The sequence below is a fragment of the Gossypium hirsutum genome, chromosome A01, assembly GCF_007990345.1.
Source record: "Gossypium hirsutum isolate 1008001.06 chromosome A01, Gossypium_hirsutum_v2.1, whole genome shotgun sequence".
Taxonomy (NCBI): domain Eukaryota; kingdom Viridiplantae; phylum Streptophyta; class Magnoliopsida; order Malvales; family Malvaceae; genus Gossypium; species Gossypium hirsutum.
In genome coordinates, this window is record NC_053424.1 from 42,455,525 (window position 1) to 42,474,832 (window position 19,308).

Here is a 19,308-nt window from a genome sequence, read left to right on the forward strand (position 1 = left end):
TCTTTTTCGGCTAGTATTGTTAATATCGATTACTTCCCTCCCTCACTCTTTCTAATCAACTTTGGTAGGGAATTAGTACCGGATCTCGAGTTTTAGCTCTCTGCTGAATTGCTCCTTAGGTGTTTTGCGGTTCAGTAAGTATTTCTCTCTTATTGACTAAAGTTGGCCAAATAATCTTAAGTGAGATAAGGGGGTGAATTATGTTGGATGCTAGTCCCCTAGTTTTTGGTTTTAATGAGTAAGATTAATGCAGATCTAAGGAGTACATGATCAAGGAAAAACTATTAAGGATTGGTGTTCAAGGTATGGTTAAGGTGAGGTTTCGGTTTTTTTTGGGTAAAATATGTGTTAAGCACACAATTAATGGAAGGGTGTTATCATTTGTAGGTTGGTAACTAAGGGAATCACAGCACGCTTGCTTACCAGGTGTGTACTTACATTGCACACACAAGTAGATCGGCAAAAGCCGAAATGCTGAGAAGCAGAAAGTTTGGCTACGGTAGTCTTACGAGTGCACAAACACTCGTAAGGGGGAGACCAATAGGTTTCTTGAGGCCCATGGGTGATTCCATTGACTTTGGTTGTGAATAGGCCAAATGGGCCGAAATGGGCCAAATGGGCCGGAATGGGCTAAATGGGCCCGATGGGCTGTTGGGCCCATATTAGGCAAAATCTGATAAGTGATGCTATGTGATAGAAAATTTGTATGTGAGCATGAATATAATGTGATTTGGGCCAGATGGGCCATATAAATGAGATTGGGCCTGATGGGCCATATGAACATGAATTGGGCCGGATGGGCCATATAAATGGGATTGGGCATAGTGGGCCATATGCATGTATGTAGGGGTTTTGGGCTTAGTATATGATGACTACCTAAAACTTAATTAAATTGTTGAGACCGTGGACAAGTCATAGAGATAAGGTGTGGCAACAGGTATATGCATGTTTAAGATTGGATCTAGGGAGAGCTTGGTACTTAAGAGGTCTTAATGACCCACCTCTTTTTCTCTGGAATCCTACCTAGTGCATATTATTCATTCATCTTAGCTCACGAGATTTGTTAATGGGCCAGGGTAAGTGAAAATCGTAATAAAAGGAAAATTACTGAAATGCCCTTAAGGGCAAAAATGACCAAAATGCCCCTATGTGTTGAAAATATGTTTAATGGATGTGACATGCATATCTGCTGCATACAAATGATATTCTGTTTAGGTTGCATATGGGTTGGGAATTTTGGAACGGAAGAAGTATATGAGGATTGCATGGTTGCCTGACAATCGTGGATCCACCGAAGGCTTTTAAGCCTAATATGTAAATGAAGGTAGTTCCGCAACCAGGCTACCCTGGATGTGTATCGGTTGGGTGGGTCGATATTTATATCCCCACATGATGTGTATCGAGGGACGAAGTTGGTGTGTAGCAGATGGATTATTGGGATGGGATTGCACTCCCTTGCATTACATGTATGATGCATGGTGGTTGATGTATGCTTAATATTTGTTCGAGGGATGTATACACTGAGTTTGCAAAAACTCACTCTTTTTTATTTTTCTTAGGTGATGCTCAATAGGAGGTTCGATGTCTAGAGGGACTCTGGGTGGCCAGCTAGCGAGACAACTTGGACTTGTTTGTTCTACTAAAAAAAGAAAAAGAAGAGCATTTAGTTTCTGATTTATTAAGTGATTTTAGATTGGATTGTAATAAGGCCTCCCTTTTTTCTTATTATTTGGATTATTATTTTTATGCGATGTAATTATGAGAGGTTGAACATGGTTTCTTGAATTATAACATGTTTACTACGTTTCCACAACTAAATTCTTAAATGATAAGTTTTCTTAAATCAAATGTTTTAAACAAAGCTTTTGCAACTGAAAAGAGTGTTTTCATGAGATAACTAAGGTTTCATATCTTAAGGAAGGGTTTTCAATGAAAACAAGGTTTTTGCTTAACCACTTCAATGTGACGCGCCAAATTTGGCCATAGCGTCCGGGCCGAGTTTGGGGTGTTACATCAAATGTCAAAACTATTTTTTTATTGATTTATAGACTCCAAAATAACCTAAAATAAGGCTGTCTTAATAATGCAATAAAAAAACTGAAAACCTTAATTTTTGTCTATTTCTTTTTTTTTTGTTCCAAAACCATATATATCAAAACCAAACAAAAATAATGTAGTGGTTCAAAGCCAAATAATTAACAAGCACATGTATTCATAATTTTGACATGGATAAAAACACCAAAGCAATTCACGCATATACATGTATTCATAATCAAATGAAAAAAAAACTTACACTACATATATCACGTAAATCCAAACTTGTATTTATGATTAAACAGAGATTCAAATGAATACTTGAAATAAAAACTTCAAGTCAATTTATCTCAAAAAAACAAAATCATAATAGTTGGCATATCCTACAATTCATACAATAAACTATATCATCATAATTTAACCAAATATTTGGAATCATAAGATGCCAAAACCTAATATTATAGAACCAAACTTAAAACCAAATTATTTAAACACATATTAAGATTAACATCGATTTGCATCAAAATCTAATTTCATCGTAATTAAACCATAAAAATATAACTCTGATCGACTTGCCTTACATATCCTAAGTAAATCCAAATCCAAAATATATGCTTAAACTGAATAGTATGAAAAGAATAAGCATATAAACTTAAAAATAAATAATATATTCTATCAACTATATATTGAATTCAAGAATTAATGATTATAAAAATTGAATTCAATTGTACAATTGTTGAACTGGATTTGAATTAAAAAAACGATTATAATGAAACCCTAAAATTGAATCGATAAAAAAAATTAAAACTACCAAATATTACCATCAACCTTAAGGATTCAACATATATAATGAATTCATTGATAAGCAATTGGTATATAAGAGACACTTTGCCTGAAGCAATTTCTTTTACCAACCATATATCATCATGTAAACTATACATTGAATTTGTTCAACCATATAAAAAAGGGAAAATTAAAATCCAAATATTACTTCCTTATCTGAAACTCGATTAAATATGAATAAAATCTTAACATAATTACTAAAGTGTCTCCAAAACTGTAAAACAAGCGATTAGCGATTAGTGATTAGCGATCCATCTATTGATATAATCAAATACATATCATAAATAGTTTCTAATGAAATCCAAACATACACATCTTTTTCAATATTTATTAAAACTGTATAAACAACACAAAATCCTCAGTTTTTTAATTCTCAATTAAAACTGTAAAATTTTCCAGTTATACGAAAATTAAAACTTTAAAACTTTATTTAAAACCTTAAAATTTTATTTAAAGAATCAAAACAAAAAATTTATCAAGAATCTCAAAGATTCAACATAATATATAATTAAAATATCAAGTCCATAAAATTAAAAAAGAAAAACGAATCAATCCATAATCAATAAAGAATCAATTCATTCTCAATAATTTAACATGACAAAGCTCTGATACCACTTGTTAGATTTATAAATAAATCTAAAATAAAACTTAATAAACCAAGATCTATCATGTCAAATCATCAAGAATAAATTAAGAACAAATCAAGAACAAAACTGGATGCGGAAGCGTACCTGAATCCATGACTTTCTTGAAGTTTTACCGGATCTTGGGGATTTGATCTTCCAAATTAGCACACAAGAAATTCAGAGAATATTTGCTCTCTCTTTCCTAATGATGGGATATTAGAAAAGATATCTTGTGTATAATTTGGGGACCATAACCCTAATATTTATAACCTTGACATATTAGTTCTAATCAAATTCTAATTAGCCCATCATTAATTAGAATTTTATTAGTACTCAATTACTAGAGCATCTACACATATTTGACCCAGATTTTATTTAATAATCAAAGCCCAATAAAATTTTAACCAAATTAGATCACTCTTAATTTGGGCTAACCTATCATGATAGTAAATAATAACATGTAATTACCCTTATTATATATGTGATGTCCATATTTCCCAACATAGTCAAGCCACGGAGAAAACACCGAATTTGATTCTTGTTCCCTATCCTTTTAATTTTGTTGTTATGATGAACATGTCTATGAATATTTGTTATGTTGAATTGTTTAATTTAATTGATATAGCTTGAATTTAATTCATAATAGGTTGATTGCATTTCGTCTACTTGAGTTATTAAAATTGTGTTTGTGCTGCTATAGGCCTCGGTAAGATGCTTGATTAAGTAAAACCTTGACTAAGCTATTCTTGCATTACAATTGTAAGATAACTAATGAATTAATTTGTTAAACAGATTGAAATTGTAATTAATTGACACAATACTTAATCAGTACATGTTTAATCATTTAAGGTAGCTAGGGGGTTAAATTAGCAATAGTATCTAACTATACATTAGCCTTGCATAACTTGTAAGATTATTACGATTAAACTTTTTCAAGATAGAAATACATTATTACCTCACGTAACCTTTTATGTGCTTATGAGATTGAATTAATTGTTCAATTGGCATAGAGATATATACAAGAGATTATTTTAATTTCATAAGTATGTATGTGCAATAACGCATTTACTTATTAAAATTTATTTAATCGGTTGAATTGGCGTAGAGATATGGTCAAGAGATAAATGGATTTTCGGTAGGCAAGTATGTTCATAAATTAGCAAATTATCGAGTTGCCATGAATTTATTCGTAACAACATGAACATGAGTTTAATAATTCTAAGTTAAGAAATGTAATTAATCTAACACAATTATGTCATCTTGACTAAAATCATCTTTTGAAATTGTGCATTTGAACTTTTATTTTATTTTTATTTATTTTACTTTGTTAAAATCCTAGTTTTTAATCACTTTTTCAAATCAAAATATTTTTCTTCAGCAAAGTGTTTTTACAATTGCATTTATAAATAATTCTTTTCATAGTCCCTGTGGGTATGATAACTCGACATTTACTTGTCACTTTATTACTTGTTGCAATTGTGTGCACTTGCACATTTCCGTCGTTCCAAGTTTTTGGCGCTGTTGCTGGGGATTGTTTTAAAGTCATTATTTGTGAATTTGTTAGTTTTGCATTTTGGTTTATTTTTCTGTTCAATTTTAACTTAATTAATTTTTCTGTGATTATTTTAGGTGTTTATGAGTATTGACCGAATTATCGATTTCCTCCCTGTAGACCTTGAAATTGAAAGAACTTTTTGACAGCGAAGAAGACAAGCAAGTCAGAGAAGGACCGAAGAGATGAACCTTGAAAATTTGAATCAAGGAACAGAGCAGACCCTGTTCAAAATCCTATCCTTATTGTTGATGATAGGGATAGAGTTCTAAGACAGTATGCTGTGCCAGTGTTTCGTGATCTTAATCCTGGTATTAAGAGACCCGAAATCAAGGCACAACAATTCGAGTTGAAGCTAGTCATGTTCCAGATGCTTCAAACAGTGGGCCAATTCAGTGGAATGCCTACTGAAGATCTTTATTTTCACTTAAGACTTTTTATGGAGGAGAGTGATTCTTTCAAGTTAGCCGGAGTACCCGAAGATACATTACGATTGAATCTATTCCCATATTCGCTAAGGGACAGAGCTTGAGCTTGGTTGAACTCATTGCCACCAAATTCAATTTTTACAGGGCAAGAGTTAGCAAAAAGATTCCTCATGAAGTATTTTCCACCTAGCAAGAATTCTAAATTGAGGAGCGAGATCACTGCTTTCTAAAAAATGGATGATGAGTCCTTATATGACACATGGAAAAGGTACAAAGAATCATTACGGAAGTGCCCTCATCATGGAATCACATATTGCATCCAACTTGAGATGTTTTATAATGGTCTTAATGCCCACATGAGGATGGTAGTGGACGCTTTTGCTAATGGTGCTCTCCTTTCTTAGTCTTATAACAAGGTCTATGAAATCATTGAGAGGATTGCCAGTAAAAATTATCAATGGCCAACCAATCGAGTAGCCTTAGGAAGACGAGTCACTAGAATACATGAAGTAAACACTCTTACTTCACTCACATCTCGGGTATCCTCAATATCCTTAATGCTTAAAAATTTTACAACTAATGTGTTTAATATTTTTGCAGCACAGCCACTGGATCAATTTCAAAATGTAGCTTGTGTCTATTTTGGGGAAGGACATTTGTTTGAAGAATGTCCATTGAACCCAAAATCTGTGTATTACATAGGTAACCAGAACCAAAATCAAGAAAGGCAAGGACTGTAATCTAATTTCTATAACCTATCGTGGCGAAACCACCTAAATTTTTCCTAGAGAAACCAAGGGGCTGGAACCAGTAACACTTATGCCTAACCTAGACCGACCCAGCCACCTGGTTTCCCCCAACAAGTTTAGAAACCAACCCAAGCTGAACTGTCCAATAGATTAGAGAACCTATTGAAGGCATTCATGGCAAAAAAATGACACCTCTAAGGAATTTGGAGAATCAAATAGACAACTTGCAACTGAACTCAGAAATCGACCACAAGGTGCTTTACCTAGTGATTCAGAAAATTTGAGAAATCTAGGGAAGGACTATTGTAAAACGTTGACATTAAAGAGCGGAAATACATTAGAGCCCAACACCGTCGAAGTTGAAAAGGACCTAGCTGATGCTCAAGGCTCAGAGGAAGTTCAACTGAATGTTGAAATTCTAGTTTCATTGGAACCTGAATCAGCAAAACCTTGTAAGGTAACTTCTGAACAACCTAATTTTGATAAACTAACAACTTTGTTAGATGCAAAATTGCCACAAAAGGCGAATCAACTAGTTCCAGTAAAGAAGCCTCCACCACTCCACCCCCAAAGACTTCAAAAGCAGAAGCAGGAAATTCAATTCAAGAAGTTCCTAGATTACTCAAGCAACTTCATATCAACATTTCGTTGGTTGAAGCACTTGAACAAATGCCGAACTACGTCAAATTCATGAAGGATATATTTTCTAAAAAGCGCAGACTTGGAGAATTTGAGATGGTAGCCTTGACAAAGGAATGCAGTGCATATCTTCAAGAGAAACTACCCTCAAAGTTAAAGGATCCTGGATATTTTACCATACCTTTCAACATTGAAGCAACATATTGTGGTAAGGCACTATGTGACTTGGGTGCGAGTATTGACTTGATGCCCATGTCAATATTTAGGAAGTTAAGAATAGGTGAAGTTAGACCTACTATTGTTACACTTCAATTAGCAGATCAATTCTTAGCATATCTAGAAGGAAAAATCGAGGACGTATTGGGACGTATAGACAAATTTGTTTTTCCTGCTGACTTTATGGTTTTAGACTTTGAAACAGACAAAGAAGTGCCAATCATCTAGAAAGGCCTTTCCTAGCAACCTAATGGACCCTTATTGATATGCAGAAGGGTTAGCTTACTATGCGTGTTTAGGACGATCAGATAACATTTAATGTTTTTAAGTCTATGTGATTTCCTAACACAATTGATGATTGTTCTACAGTTTCTGATTTATAGGAATTCATAGTGGAAAAGGAACTCAACTATGTTAAGGACCCATTGGAACAAATTTTGACATCAAACCTTCAAATGATGAAGAGGATGATGAATACTTATCTCTGCTAGAAGCTACTCAAAGGGGATTTAATTCGTAATACCACTTTGAATATTTGGAGTTAGAGAATAGGGATTATGTCAAACTAAAAGCGTCAATCGATGAGCCACCTAAATTAGAAATCAAGATACTTTCTTCACATTCAAAATATGTTTATTTAGGTAACATTTTTACTTTTCCTGTGATTGTTTCAGTTGAATTAACCATTGAGCAAAAAGATAAACTCATCCTAGTATTGAAACAATTTAAGAAGGCTACCAGATGGACCACAGTCGATATTCACAATATTAGTCCGTCTGTATTTATGCACAAGATCATCCTGAAAGATGGCCAAAAAGGGACAATTGATAGACAACGAAGACTGAACCCCATCATAAAGGAGGTGGTAAAAAAAGAAATCATTAAGTAGTTAGATGCGGGTATAATTTACCCCATCTCAGACAGTTCATGGATAAGTCCAGTCCAGTGCCTACCAAAGAAAGGAGGTATTACGGTCATTGAAAATGAGAATAATGAGTTGATACCGACTAGAATGGTTACAGAATGGAAAATTTTCATTGATTACCAGAAGTTGAACAAGGCGACTAGGAAAGATCACTTTCCTTTGTCATTTTTAGACCAGATGCTGGATAAACTCACGGGGTGAGACTATTACTATTTTCTTGACGGATACTCGGGGTATAATCAGATTACAGTATAATCGAAAGATTAACACAAGACAACATTCACCTGCCCGTACGGTACATTTTCATTTAGGCGCATTCCATTTGGTTTATGTAATGCACCTGTTACATTTCAAAGATGTATGATGTCTATTTTTACTGATATGGTTGAGAAATACTTGGAAGTCTTTATGGATGATTTTGAAGTATTTTGAGATACATATGATGATTGCCTAGCCAATCTAGCCAAGGTACTAAGGTAATGCAAAGAAACAAACCTCGTACTCAACTGAGAAAAGTGCCATTTCATGGTACAAGAAGGTATTGTTCTAGGGCATTGGATAACGAGACATGGAATCAAGGTAGATAAACCAAAGGTAGACATTATTAAGAAACTCCCACCTCCAACATCTGTAAAGGGTGTTAGGAGCTTTGTAGGCCACGTCAGTTTCTATCAAAGATTTATCAAAGACTTCTCCAAAATTGCTAAACCTTTATGCAAATTATTGGAGAAGGACACGACGTTCAAATTTGATGAAGAGTGCTTAAGAGCTTTTAAAGATTTGAAGAGTCGGTTAGTTTCGGCACCCATAATCATCACACCAGGCTGGGATTTTCCATTTGAATTTATGTGTGACGCAAGTGACTTTGTGATAGGAGCTGTCATGAGCCAACGAAGGAATAATTTTTTTCATCCCATTTACTACGTAAGTCAAACTCTGACAGGAGCTCAACTGAATTATACGGTAATAGAGAAAGAGTTACTTGCTATTGTGTTTACTTTTGACAAGTTTTGATCTTATCTCGTAGGTACCAATGTGACTGTCTATACGGACCACTTGGTAATTAAGTACTTACTTGCCAAGAAAGACGCTAAGCCAAGACTAATCCGATAGGTACTTTTACTTCAAGAGTTTGATCTAGAAATCCAAGATCGAAAGTGAGTAGAAAACCAAGTATCAGACCACTTGAACAAATTGGAGCCGCAAGAAGGGAATTCTCCACTTATACCCATCCAAGAGACATTTCCAGATGAACATATACTGAAGGTAAATCATGTCCATAATACTCCCTGGTTTGCTGATATTGATAACTATTTAGCTTGTGGTTTGATGCCGATTGATAAGACGTATCATCAAAAGAAAAAGTTCATTCACGATGTGAAGTACTATTTCTGGGAAGAGCCATACTTGTTTAAAAAGTGTACAGATCAAATGTCCAGGAGATGTATGGCAGAAGATGAAGTACATAAGATTCTATATCATTGCCACTTAGCTCCAAGTGGGGGACACTTCGAAGGAACACATACTGTGGCCAAAGTATTGCAAGCTGGATTCTTTTAGCCAACATTATTTAAAGATGCATTTGCTTACGTAAGGAGTTTTGATCAATGCCAAAGGGTTGGAAACGCCACCAACAGAAATGAGATGCCTTGAACAAACATCATGGAGGTAGAATTATTCGATGTTTTAGAGATTGACTTTCTCGATCCTTTTCCTTCGTCTTTTGGTCACAAGTTTATATTGGTGGCAGTAGACTACGTGTCTAAATGGGTTGAGGCTAAGGTATATTCAACAAACGATGCTAAGGTTGTGATGAAGTTTTTGTAGAAGCATGTTTTATAAGGTTTGGAACCCCAAGAGCCATCATCAGTGATGAAAGGTCCCATTTTATGAACAAGTGGTTGAAATGGTTACTCGACAAATATGGAGTGAAGTACAAGGTTACCACAGCTTACCACCGTAGACGAATGGACAAGTTGAACTGGCAAACAAAGAGATCAAATGCATACTCGAGAAGGTAGTTTGCTTGAACCGAAAAGATTGGTCCAAAAGACTGTATGATGCTTTATGGGCCTACAAGACAACGAGATTGGTCCAAAAGATTGGATGATGCTTTATGGGCCTACAGGACAACATACAAGACACCTTTAAGGATTTCAGTTTATAGGTTGGTATTTGGGAAAGCCTGTCACCTGCCCTTGGAGTTAGTGCACAAAGCTTACTAGGCTCTTCAATAACTCAACTTGGATCTTAAGCTTGCTAAAAAGAAACAGATGCTCCAATAGATGCTCCAACTCAATGAGTTACACTGCAGCAAAATTGACTTTTAGCGACGTTTTTTAAGGTCTTTAGCGACATTTTTTAAGGTCTTTAGCGACGCTTTTAAGCGCCGCTAAAATTATAAAAGCGCCGCAAAAAACGCCTCTATAGATCACGCCACTAAAATTTACGACGTTTATTTAAAAAAAAACACCGCTAAAGATCAAGACCTATAGCAACACTTTTTCCACAAACGCCGCTAAAGATCAAGACCTATGACAACGCTTTTCCTACAAACGCTACTAAAGATCACGACCTTTAGCGACTCTTTTTTACAAATGCTGCTAAAGATCACGACCTTTAGCGGCGCTTTTCTCAAAAATGCCGCTAAAAGTCATGAAAAATATAAAAAATTTAAAATTCATTATCAAATTAAATTTTCTATTAAAATTTTAACTTTAAAACTAAATACAAAAATTAATGAATTTAGAATTTAGAATTTAAAATAATAAATTAATAACACAATTAAAATCCAAAAGTTAAAACTCAAGTTATCTTAAATATTAAAATAAAAATAAAAATAAAAATTTAGAATCAAAACTAAAATAAATAATAAAAATTAGATTAAATATAAAGATATCAATAAAATAAGATATTATAATGAAGTTCCTTAAATGAAATAAAGACTTAATTCCCATGTGAAATATCAACATTGATTATTTAAATTGATTAACTAAGTCAAAATTGCAATTTGTGTTTTTCTTCTTTCAACTCAAATAAAAATAAAATGTTGAAACAAAACAATTAAATAAAAAATTAGAATAATTAGTTGACAGGAGATTATTATTAAGTATATGCAAATATGCAAGTAGACGATTACAAAATAGGGTGTAGAAGGACAACAACAAAATTAACATAGTTACTCACAGCATCTTTTGCCTGTTGAACCAAGGCTGTACCTTCAGCAGTAACATGCTGCAACAAGGAAGTACTTTAGGTTTAGTTTTTAGGGACATGAGAAAGAAGATCAATTGGTTTGCAGAACAGAGAAAACAAAATATTCAGACCTGCTTGAATACATTAGCAACAGGCTCCAAGCCTCGAGGTATTTTACAATAAAGCCTGTACATCCTAGAAAGATCCTCCACCTACAGAGTGAAAAGAAGGCCAAGTTAATATCTAACACATACATTTGCTGGAGCTAATAGCAAGAAGAGTAAGCATTGCTAGAAAAGAAAAAGATTGAACAATACCTTGTCATCTCTAAGCAAGGCCCTGCATCCTGAATGCTCCTTTTCAAGTAGCCGATTTGCATATGTGACCAACAACTCATGTTGCACTTTCTAGATAAAGAACAAACAGTAATAAATAGAATGCTCTAGGAATTATAGAACTATCTTTATAAGAACTTATTGTTAATTCTTATCACATAATTCCATGTCAATTCATACGTCAAAAACATGCAATCTCAATGCCTAGGTAGCTAGAAGGAAACATATAAAACAACAACCAGATCTTTCCACTCAAAGAGAATTCACGCAGCTTCTATTGTTACATCTAAGTGACTACTTTCATTCATCAAACACTATTCATCTGAGTGACTGTCTTTGAGCAAAGAATTAACGAAATTCACTAAGAAAAAGAAAATCACCATCAAGCCAAAATTAAGCTCACAGAAAAAAGGCTCTTCATTAACCTATTCCAGCCATTTCACTCACCTCTAACAATTTTGTCTCACTGCTTGAATGCAGGTAATGAGACACTCTCTCCCTTTCCTTTCTCAAGCATTCTTCAGACTACAATTAACATTAAAGTAAATAAAACAATTAGAACCATCTCAATTAATCAGAGTAAAAAACTTAAAACCTATAAAATTAAATTAAATTTTCTATTAAAACTTTAACTTTAAAACTAAATATAAAAATTGATGAATTTAAATTTAGAATTTAAATTTAGAATTTAAATATTATGTTTAAATAAATGGGCAATCTACCAGCAACAGAGAGATAATACAATTTAATAGGGTTTGCTGCCTCAAAACTTGGTTTTCAGATTCAATGTCTGAAATCTTTTCTTCAAGACTGCCAACAAAGAAACAATTTTAACCAGGAAAAAGACAAAAAGAGTGGAAGAAATGAATAAACACAGCTTCAGCAATATGCATGCAAAAAAACGCTATCCCAGATTCTGGTAGTTCACTGAAAGAATTTATATTAATTTTTTCTCAGTAAGGGCACAAACAAACCTGTGCATAACAGTCTTCAACTGAACTATTTTTGATTCTGCATCCAAAGCTTATTTCAACCTTTCTTCACTTATTTTGTTTGTCTCTTCAAACTTTTTCTCTGTTTCATCAATTTTCTTTTCCAATGAACTCACTAATGCGTGCAAGTAGCAAGCATTTGAGAAATATCATTATGAAATTAGTGTTCTCTAAGAAAACATCCCCAAGGTATCCTATATATCATTGTACGTTCACCGTATCTTTATGCCAATATAGATTTTAGACGCAGCCTACTCACCTTCAGTTTTTCATTCTCATTTGTAAGCTTCTCCAACATCACAGGGTCCACCACCGAAACCTCCTGAATTATAGGGACTACCTCAGCTGCCTTTTTGGCAGTCTCACGTTCCTTGGCAAGCAATTCTTTGGTTTCTTTAAACTGAAGTTGTATGTCTTGCAAAGCAGACTGCAGTTTTGCATTTTCTTGTGTTTTAGCTTCTTCCAGGTCAACCTACAGAGTAAGACAAGAAATTATAAATAACAAGACAAAAATCATACAAAAATCAGGGCCCTCTCTCCATAACATGACACATCAAATAAAAAACACTATGTTTTGATAGAAGCCAAGAACAAACACAGAATAATAATAATAATACATGCTTACCCTCATCCGTTTCTCCAGTTGTAATCTCCATGTCAGTTCCTCAACTTGCTTTTCCAGTTTGTTCTTTGCAGCTTGCAGAGCTCCCGTCTCCCTAGCAGCCTGTAAACAAAATAATAACAGAAAATCTGAGGGATGCATTCATAAAACAAAATATTATCATACTTAAAGGTCTTAGAAGTACTACATTGTTTCAGAAAACAAGGTCTGCATATAGAGAAAAATAAGTAACCCCCCAACCCACACACACAAAAAAATATTTATGTAAAAGATTTAGTAGATTTTAGATAAGATTTCGCCAGAGCATGGATATCTTGAATAGGCTTTAATTGTCCGTATCACTTTCTCTGTTTGAGACGCCAATTCTCTTGTAGGTGACAATATCAACGCTTGAACCCTAAAATAACACTACTTAGCATATTCACAATTCATACTTGAAAATAAATTAAATAAATTATAGATTAATCCTAAACAAAATTCAAGCCTCAAACACCTTCCCTAATTTACCATCTTTCAATAGCATTATTTTTCTCTTCGAATAAGAAACATCTCAAATTTAAGGTTTTAGCTATGAGGTATCTAAAAATTAGGGCTTTTTGCAAAAAATTACATGAAACCAATATCAGAACACATTCAAATCTGTCAAAAACAACTATTTTTAAAACAGGTCAAAGAATTGAAATAAAAAACATACTCTCTGCTAGCGGGGTCGACCACTTGACAAACAGTGAGAGCAATCATGGAAGTTTTTCCGGTACCAGATTGGGCTTGAGCAATCACATCGCGACCATTGATTATCGGCATAACGGCTCTCTACTGAATAGCCGACGGCTTTTCAAAGCCGTAATTGTAGATTCCACGGAGGAGATCGTCTTTTAACCCCATCTGATCGAAACTCAATATCGGCTCGATTCCTTCCGTCGTCTCGAACACTAGCTTCTCATCCTCAGCTCCCATCCGCCGAGCCGTTCTGCTCGTCGTAGCCGCCGCCATCCCTGTTTTTTCGGCCTTCGCTAAGCTGTGATTGTCTAGCAGGGAAAGTTAATTGAAAAGAAAAGAGTAAATATAAAAGATTATTAAAAATAGAAATTTAACTTTCTATCAAACCCCCCATTTTTTTAACTTTCTCAGCAGTATCATCAACACCACTGAGTTCAGCTTTTGCCTCGCGTTCCATTTCTTCCTCGAATCACCTGAACTCATCCATGGCGGTTTCCATGACTGAGTCAAAATAATCCTCTGCTTGTTGCATGGTTATTTCAGCTCCTTTCACTTGTTTTTCTTTCTCTAGCTCCAAAGCTGCCATGCTTTGTAAGATTCGATCTCGAAAAGCTTCATTACGTCTTCCATGGCGGATGGATCGAAATTCTTGTTGCCTTGTAAAGCTTGATCTGAGAGGAAAGTGAATTGAGAGAGGAGAGCTTCCATGGCTGTTTGATGAATTCAAATGAAGATCTACCTGGGAAAATTGGAAAGTAGAGCGGTAGAGAGAAACACCTAAAGTGTTTTGAGGATACCGATTTTAGGGGGAAAATTAGAGGTTTCAGGCGGAATTTGGGGATAAAAGGGCGACTACTTTTTTATTGTTTTTTTTGGCGTTTTTATAAAAAAAACGCCGCTATTGTATTTTTTTAATCTCTATTTTAGATTTCATTTTTATTTGTTATCAATGTTGTTATTTATTTATCAATATTTTTTTAAATCTAATATTTAAATATATCAAATGGTTTAGATTAAATATTTTTAAAATAAAAGTATTAATTGGTTGTATAAAATTTTATCATTTAATAAATATCAAGTAAACCTTAAATCCTAAATCATTTAATATATATAAAGTTTATCTATTATCTCTTAAATAATTTAAACTATAATCATAATTTTAAGATATTAAAATTAAAATTATCTCTTTTACAATCATATAAGAAATTATTTAATATATAAATTAAAAACACTAATTAATATAAACCCTTAATCCCTAAACTCTAAACTCTAAAGTCCTAAAATATAAACCATTAACCCTAAACCCATAACCCTTAACCCTTAAACTTTAAAGCCCAACCCTTAAACCATAATACATAAACCTTAAAATAGTAACTCATAAACCTTAAACCCTCAATCATATACCCTAAATCGTAAATCCTAAACTATAATGATTAATTGATTCAATATTTTTAAATTAATATTATCCTTTTTACAATTATATAAGAAAATATTTATCATATAAATTAAAAACATTAATTAACTAAACCCTAAACTCTTAATCCTTAATCCTTAAACCCTAAATCCTAAATCCTAAAATATAAACTCTTAATCTTAGACCCCTAACCCTTAAACCATAATCCCTAAACCCATAATCCATAAAACTTAAAATAGTAACTCGTAAACCTTAAACCCTTAACCATATGCCCTAAATCATAAACCTTAAACTATAATGATAATTAATTCAATATTTTAAAATTAAAACTATCTCTTTTACAATTATATAAGAAAATATTTAACATATGATGTAAATCAACATCCATGTGATGTTTTTTGGGGTCTAGTATTTTAGAGGTTATAGTTTAGGGTTTAAGATTTTTTAAGGTTTAGGAGTTTAGTGTTTTAAGGATTATAGATTAGTGTTTATGATTTTTTAGGGGGTTTAGGTTTTTAGGGGTTATATGACTTTTACGGCGTTTTCCCGAAAGCCCCGCTAATGCTCCGGTTTTTAGCGACGTTTTACCAAAAGCGCCGCTAATACTCCGGTTTTTAGCGGCATTTTACCAAAAGCGCCGTTAATGCTTCGGTTTTTAGTGGCGTTTTACCAAAAGCGCCGCTAATGCTCTCATTTTTAGCGGCGTTTTTGGTAAAACGCCGCTATTGCTCTGTTTTTAGCAGCATTTTAACAAAAAATGCCGCTATTGCTCTGTTTTTAGCGGCGTTTTACCAAAAACGCCGCTATTGCTCTATGTTTTACAATTTTTGTGGTGTTTTTGGTAAAACGCCGCTAAAAACGCCGCTAAAGCCCTGTTTTCCTGTAATATTAGAAGAATCCCAAGTGTTCTCATACGAAAATGCTAAATTACTCAAGGAAAGACTTAAGAAATGGCATGACAAGCACATTTGAGTTCTTTCCAGGTAAGTTAAAATCACATTGGTCCGGTCCATTTGTGATTCACCGATTTTATCCATACGGAGTTGTCAAACTTCAAAGTAAGAGAGGCAATTTTTTTAAGTTAATGCTCATCGCTCAAAACAATACTGGGGAGATAAAATTGAAAGGGATCAAATCTCATTCATTTTATCAGATGATTAATTTTTCTTGTTTTCCTTTTTAAATAAATCATTTAGGGTATATTTTTGGGATTAGTATGTTTTAATAAATTCGAAGCAGGTCAGCAAGTCTTGTTATTGAATTCCAAATTAAGGTTTTTTCCAGGTAAGTTAAAATCACATTGGTTCGGTCCATTTGTGATTCACCGATTTTATCCATACGGAGTTGTCGAACTTCAAAGTAAGAGAGGTAATTTTTTTGAGTTAATGCTCAACGCTCAAAACAATACTGGGGAGATAAAATTGAACAGGATCATATCTCGTTCATTTATCAGATGATTAATTTTTCTTATTTTCCTTTTTAAATAAATTATTTAGGGTATATTTTTTGGGATTAGTATGTTTTAATAAATTCTGTCTAAGAGATTGGAACTTAAGCAGGACCGCTTGTGACCTCTCCAATCTTTCCTGAGAGTTGATTTTAACATAATTTTCTGAGAAAGTATTCCCTAAATGGAAAAATAAATTTTTTAGTTTTTCAAATAAAAGGGTCAATTTTGATCCAAGTTTTAAATTGGAACTCAATTTCAAATTTTCTCTAAGTATAGTTACTTCATTGAATTATTTTCGAAATTTGGTTGCTCTTTTTGTACATATTAAAAATTAGATGTCTCTTTTTGTAACTATTTTCGAAAGGCATCTAGAATAAAAGTTTTTAATTTAATAAATAAGATGATAATAATTAATATATAATTATATCCATTATAATATATATTAATTATTATCAACTTTGCATAGAATTAGGATGAGTTTAAATTTGATCATATTTTATTTACTAAGTATTTATCTTTAATAATATAAAATGTATTATATTAATTATTAATTGTTGTTAACTCTATGTAGAATTAGAACATAGAATATTTTAAGTATTCAATTGTTCTAAGAATTTTAATTAAACTCCTACTCCTTTTACTATAAATTTCACCCACCTTTTCCATTTTTTTCACTCATCCCTTAATCAAACCTAGCATCCAAAACCCACCAAATCACCAAGTGTCGCAACTCCTAGATCCCTAGCCACAACACCACCCAGCAGCCCCATTTGACCAGTAGCTCACGTTGCTACTCCCGCTCGCGCTAGACCGACTCTCTCGCACCTGCTCGCGTGCGCCAACGCACTAGCCCTGTTATTCACCTGATAGTGCCATCTGCTGCCTGCTTGCTGCCCTTCCGCGCAGCACACACATATCCTGCTACTCCCTAGCATGCCGCTGCCACCTTGCTACTCGTACCACACCATCAAGACACCCTACAAACATCCCGACACTGACCTCTTTTGCTTTAGATTTATTTTCTTTGAGTTATTAACTTTTATAAAAAGATGGTAAGACAAATTTTTCTCCTAAATTTTAATTTTATTTGATTAATTAATTTTTCAATTTATTGAATTATTAATATTTCATACTAATTAAATTTTTGAGAAAATATTTGTTTTCATCTTATGTTTAGGTTAATCATGCCTCACAAGAGAACTCGTGCTTCTGCTCAAATTGATGAATCACAAAATAAATTCCATTGTGAGGAAGCCAAAGCAAGATACGAAAGTAATTTCAAGAATCAACAGATGCATCCAGAGAAGGGCTTTACACTAAAAGAAAGCAACTATATTGATTTCATGACGCACATTCGACAAGTTGCAGAAGCTCTCAATTGGGAGTTGTTTTGTAAGAAAAGACCCAGTGTTGATAAGGAGTTAGTTCGTGAATTTTATGCGAATTTGATCTCAAGCGAATTCACAGAAGTTTCTGTTCGCTGAATCAAGGTACCGATAACCTCAAATGCTTTTAATGAATTCTTTGAATTACCTGATTTAAAAACGATGAATATTCTTCTTTGATGAGCAATATTGAGTCTGAAAATTTGCAAGAAATTCTCGAGGAACTTACAGTTTCAGGTTCTAAGTGGACTGTGTCCAAGCAAGGAATTCTCACTTGTTGCAGAGAATATTTGACACCACTAGCGAAGGTATGATTCCATTTCATTTGATTCAGCCTTATGCCTATTTCACATGGGACTACAATTTCATTAGAGCGAATGGTCTTATTATACTCGATTTTAACTGGATAGACTATTGATGTGGGAAAAATCATCCTGAGAGAAATGTGGAATTGTGCCGCTAAACGTTCTGCCCTAGTTTACTTCCCCTTTACAATAACCATTTTGTGCTTGAAAGCTAAAATTCTTGCAAACGTAAAGAAGATAGGGTATAGAGAGGGTACAATCACAAATTGGGACCTTTATCGGATAGACAGAGACTTTGTTTTACATCAACAAGTTGAAGAAAGAGAGGATCCCATAAAAGAAGAAGAAGATCCCACAGAGATCGAATCAATACAATCAGCTGAGGCAGAACCAATGGAACTAGTAACTGAACCTGACGTTGCAACTTTAATGTTTAATACTCAACCGCCTCACCCAGATCTTCGAAATGAGCTGTCAAAGTTGATGGACATAATGCAACATATGCAGTGGCAGCAACAAGCTTACTGGAGATATTAAAAAATACGGGATGACTCAATGAGAAGTACTCTTATGAAAATATACAATGACCCATGTATTTTTATTCCTAAGTTTCTAGATTTCATATTTGAACTATGGAGTCCACAATCGAAGAGGGAGTGAAGTGATTCATGCAAAAACAAAGACATTAGAGCAAAGGATGAGTCAAATTCGGAGGGATTTTCAAATAAATAAAAAGGGGGGATCTTGAATTTATTTTATTTCTGTTCCTAGGTTATTTAATATTTTAGGATTAGGTTTTACTAGGAATTTTTATTTTCACATAATAAAACAAGAGGTGGAATTCATAAATAAAAAATGAACAAGTTGCAAAGTACGAA

The 19,308-nt window shown here is 33.7% G+C and overlaps 1 protein-coding gene and 1 non-coding gene across 2 annotated transcripts; both read right to left on the reverse strand.

The window, feature by feature from the left end:
* Positions 1-5,683: 5,683 nt before the first annotated feature.
* LOC121207934 (small nucleolar RNA R71) lies at positions 5,684-5,790 on the reverse strand. Its single transcript, XR_005903025.1, has one exon. It is a non-coding gene; the product is annotated as a small nucleolar RNA R71 (small nucleolar RNA).
* Positions 5,791-11,087: 5,297 nt separating this feature from the next.
* On the reverse strand, positions 11,088-14,756 carry LOC107918154 (cullin-1). The gene is made up of 7 exons (XM_016847683.2): positions 13,851-14,756; positions 13,160-13,258; positions 12,794-13,006; positions 11,990-12,067; positions 11,525-11,614; positions 11,339-11,419; positions 11,088-11,246 (listed from the first exon to the last, which is right to left on the reverse strand). Exons 2-7 carry the CDS (start codon positions 13,163-13,165, stop codon positions 11,148-11,150), a joined length of 567 nt encoding a protein of 188 aa, XP_016703172.1. The 5' UTR covers positions 13,166-13,258; positions 13,851-14,756; the 3' UTR covers positions 11,088-11,147.
* Positions 14,757-19,308: the final 4,552 nt, after the last annotated feature.

Coding starts and splice junctions, on each gene's coding strand:
- LOC107918154 (XM_016847683.2), bottom strand. Junction 11,615..11,989: donor GTGAGACAAAATTGTTAGAG/GTGAGTGAAATG, acceptor TTCTTTATCTAG/AAAGTGCAACATGAGTTGTT. Junction 11,247..11,338: donor TTGCTAATGTATTCAAGCAG/GTCTGAATATTT, acceptor TCCTTGTTGCAG/CATGTTACTGCTGAAGGTAC.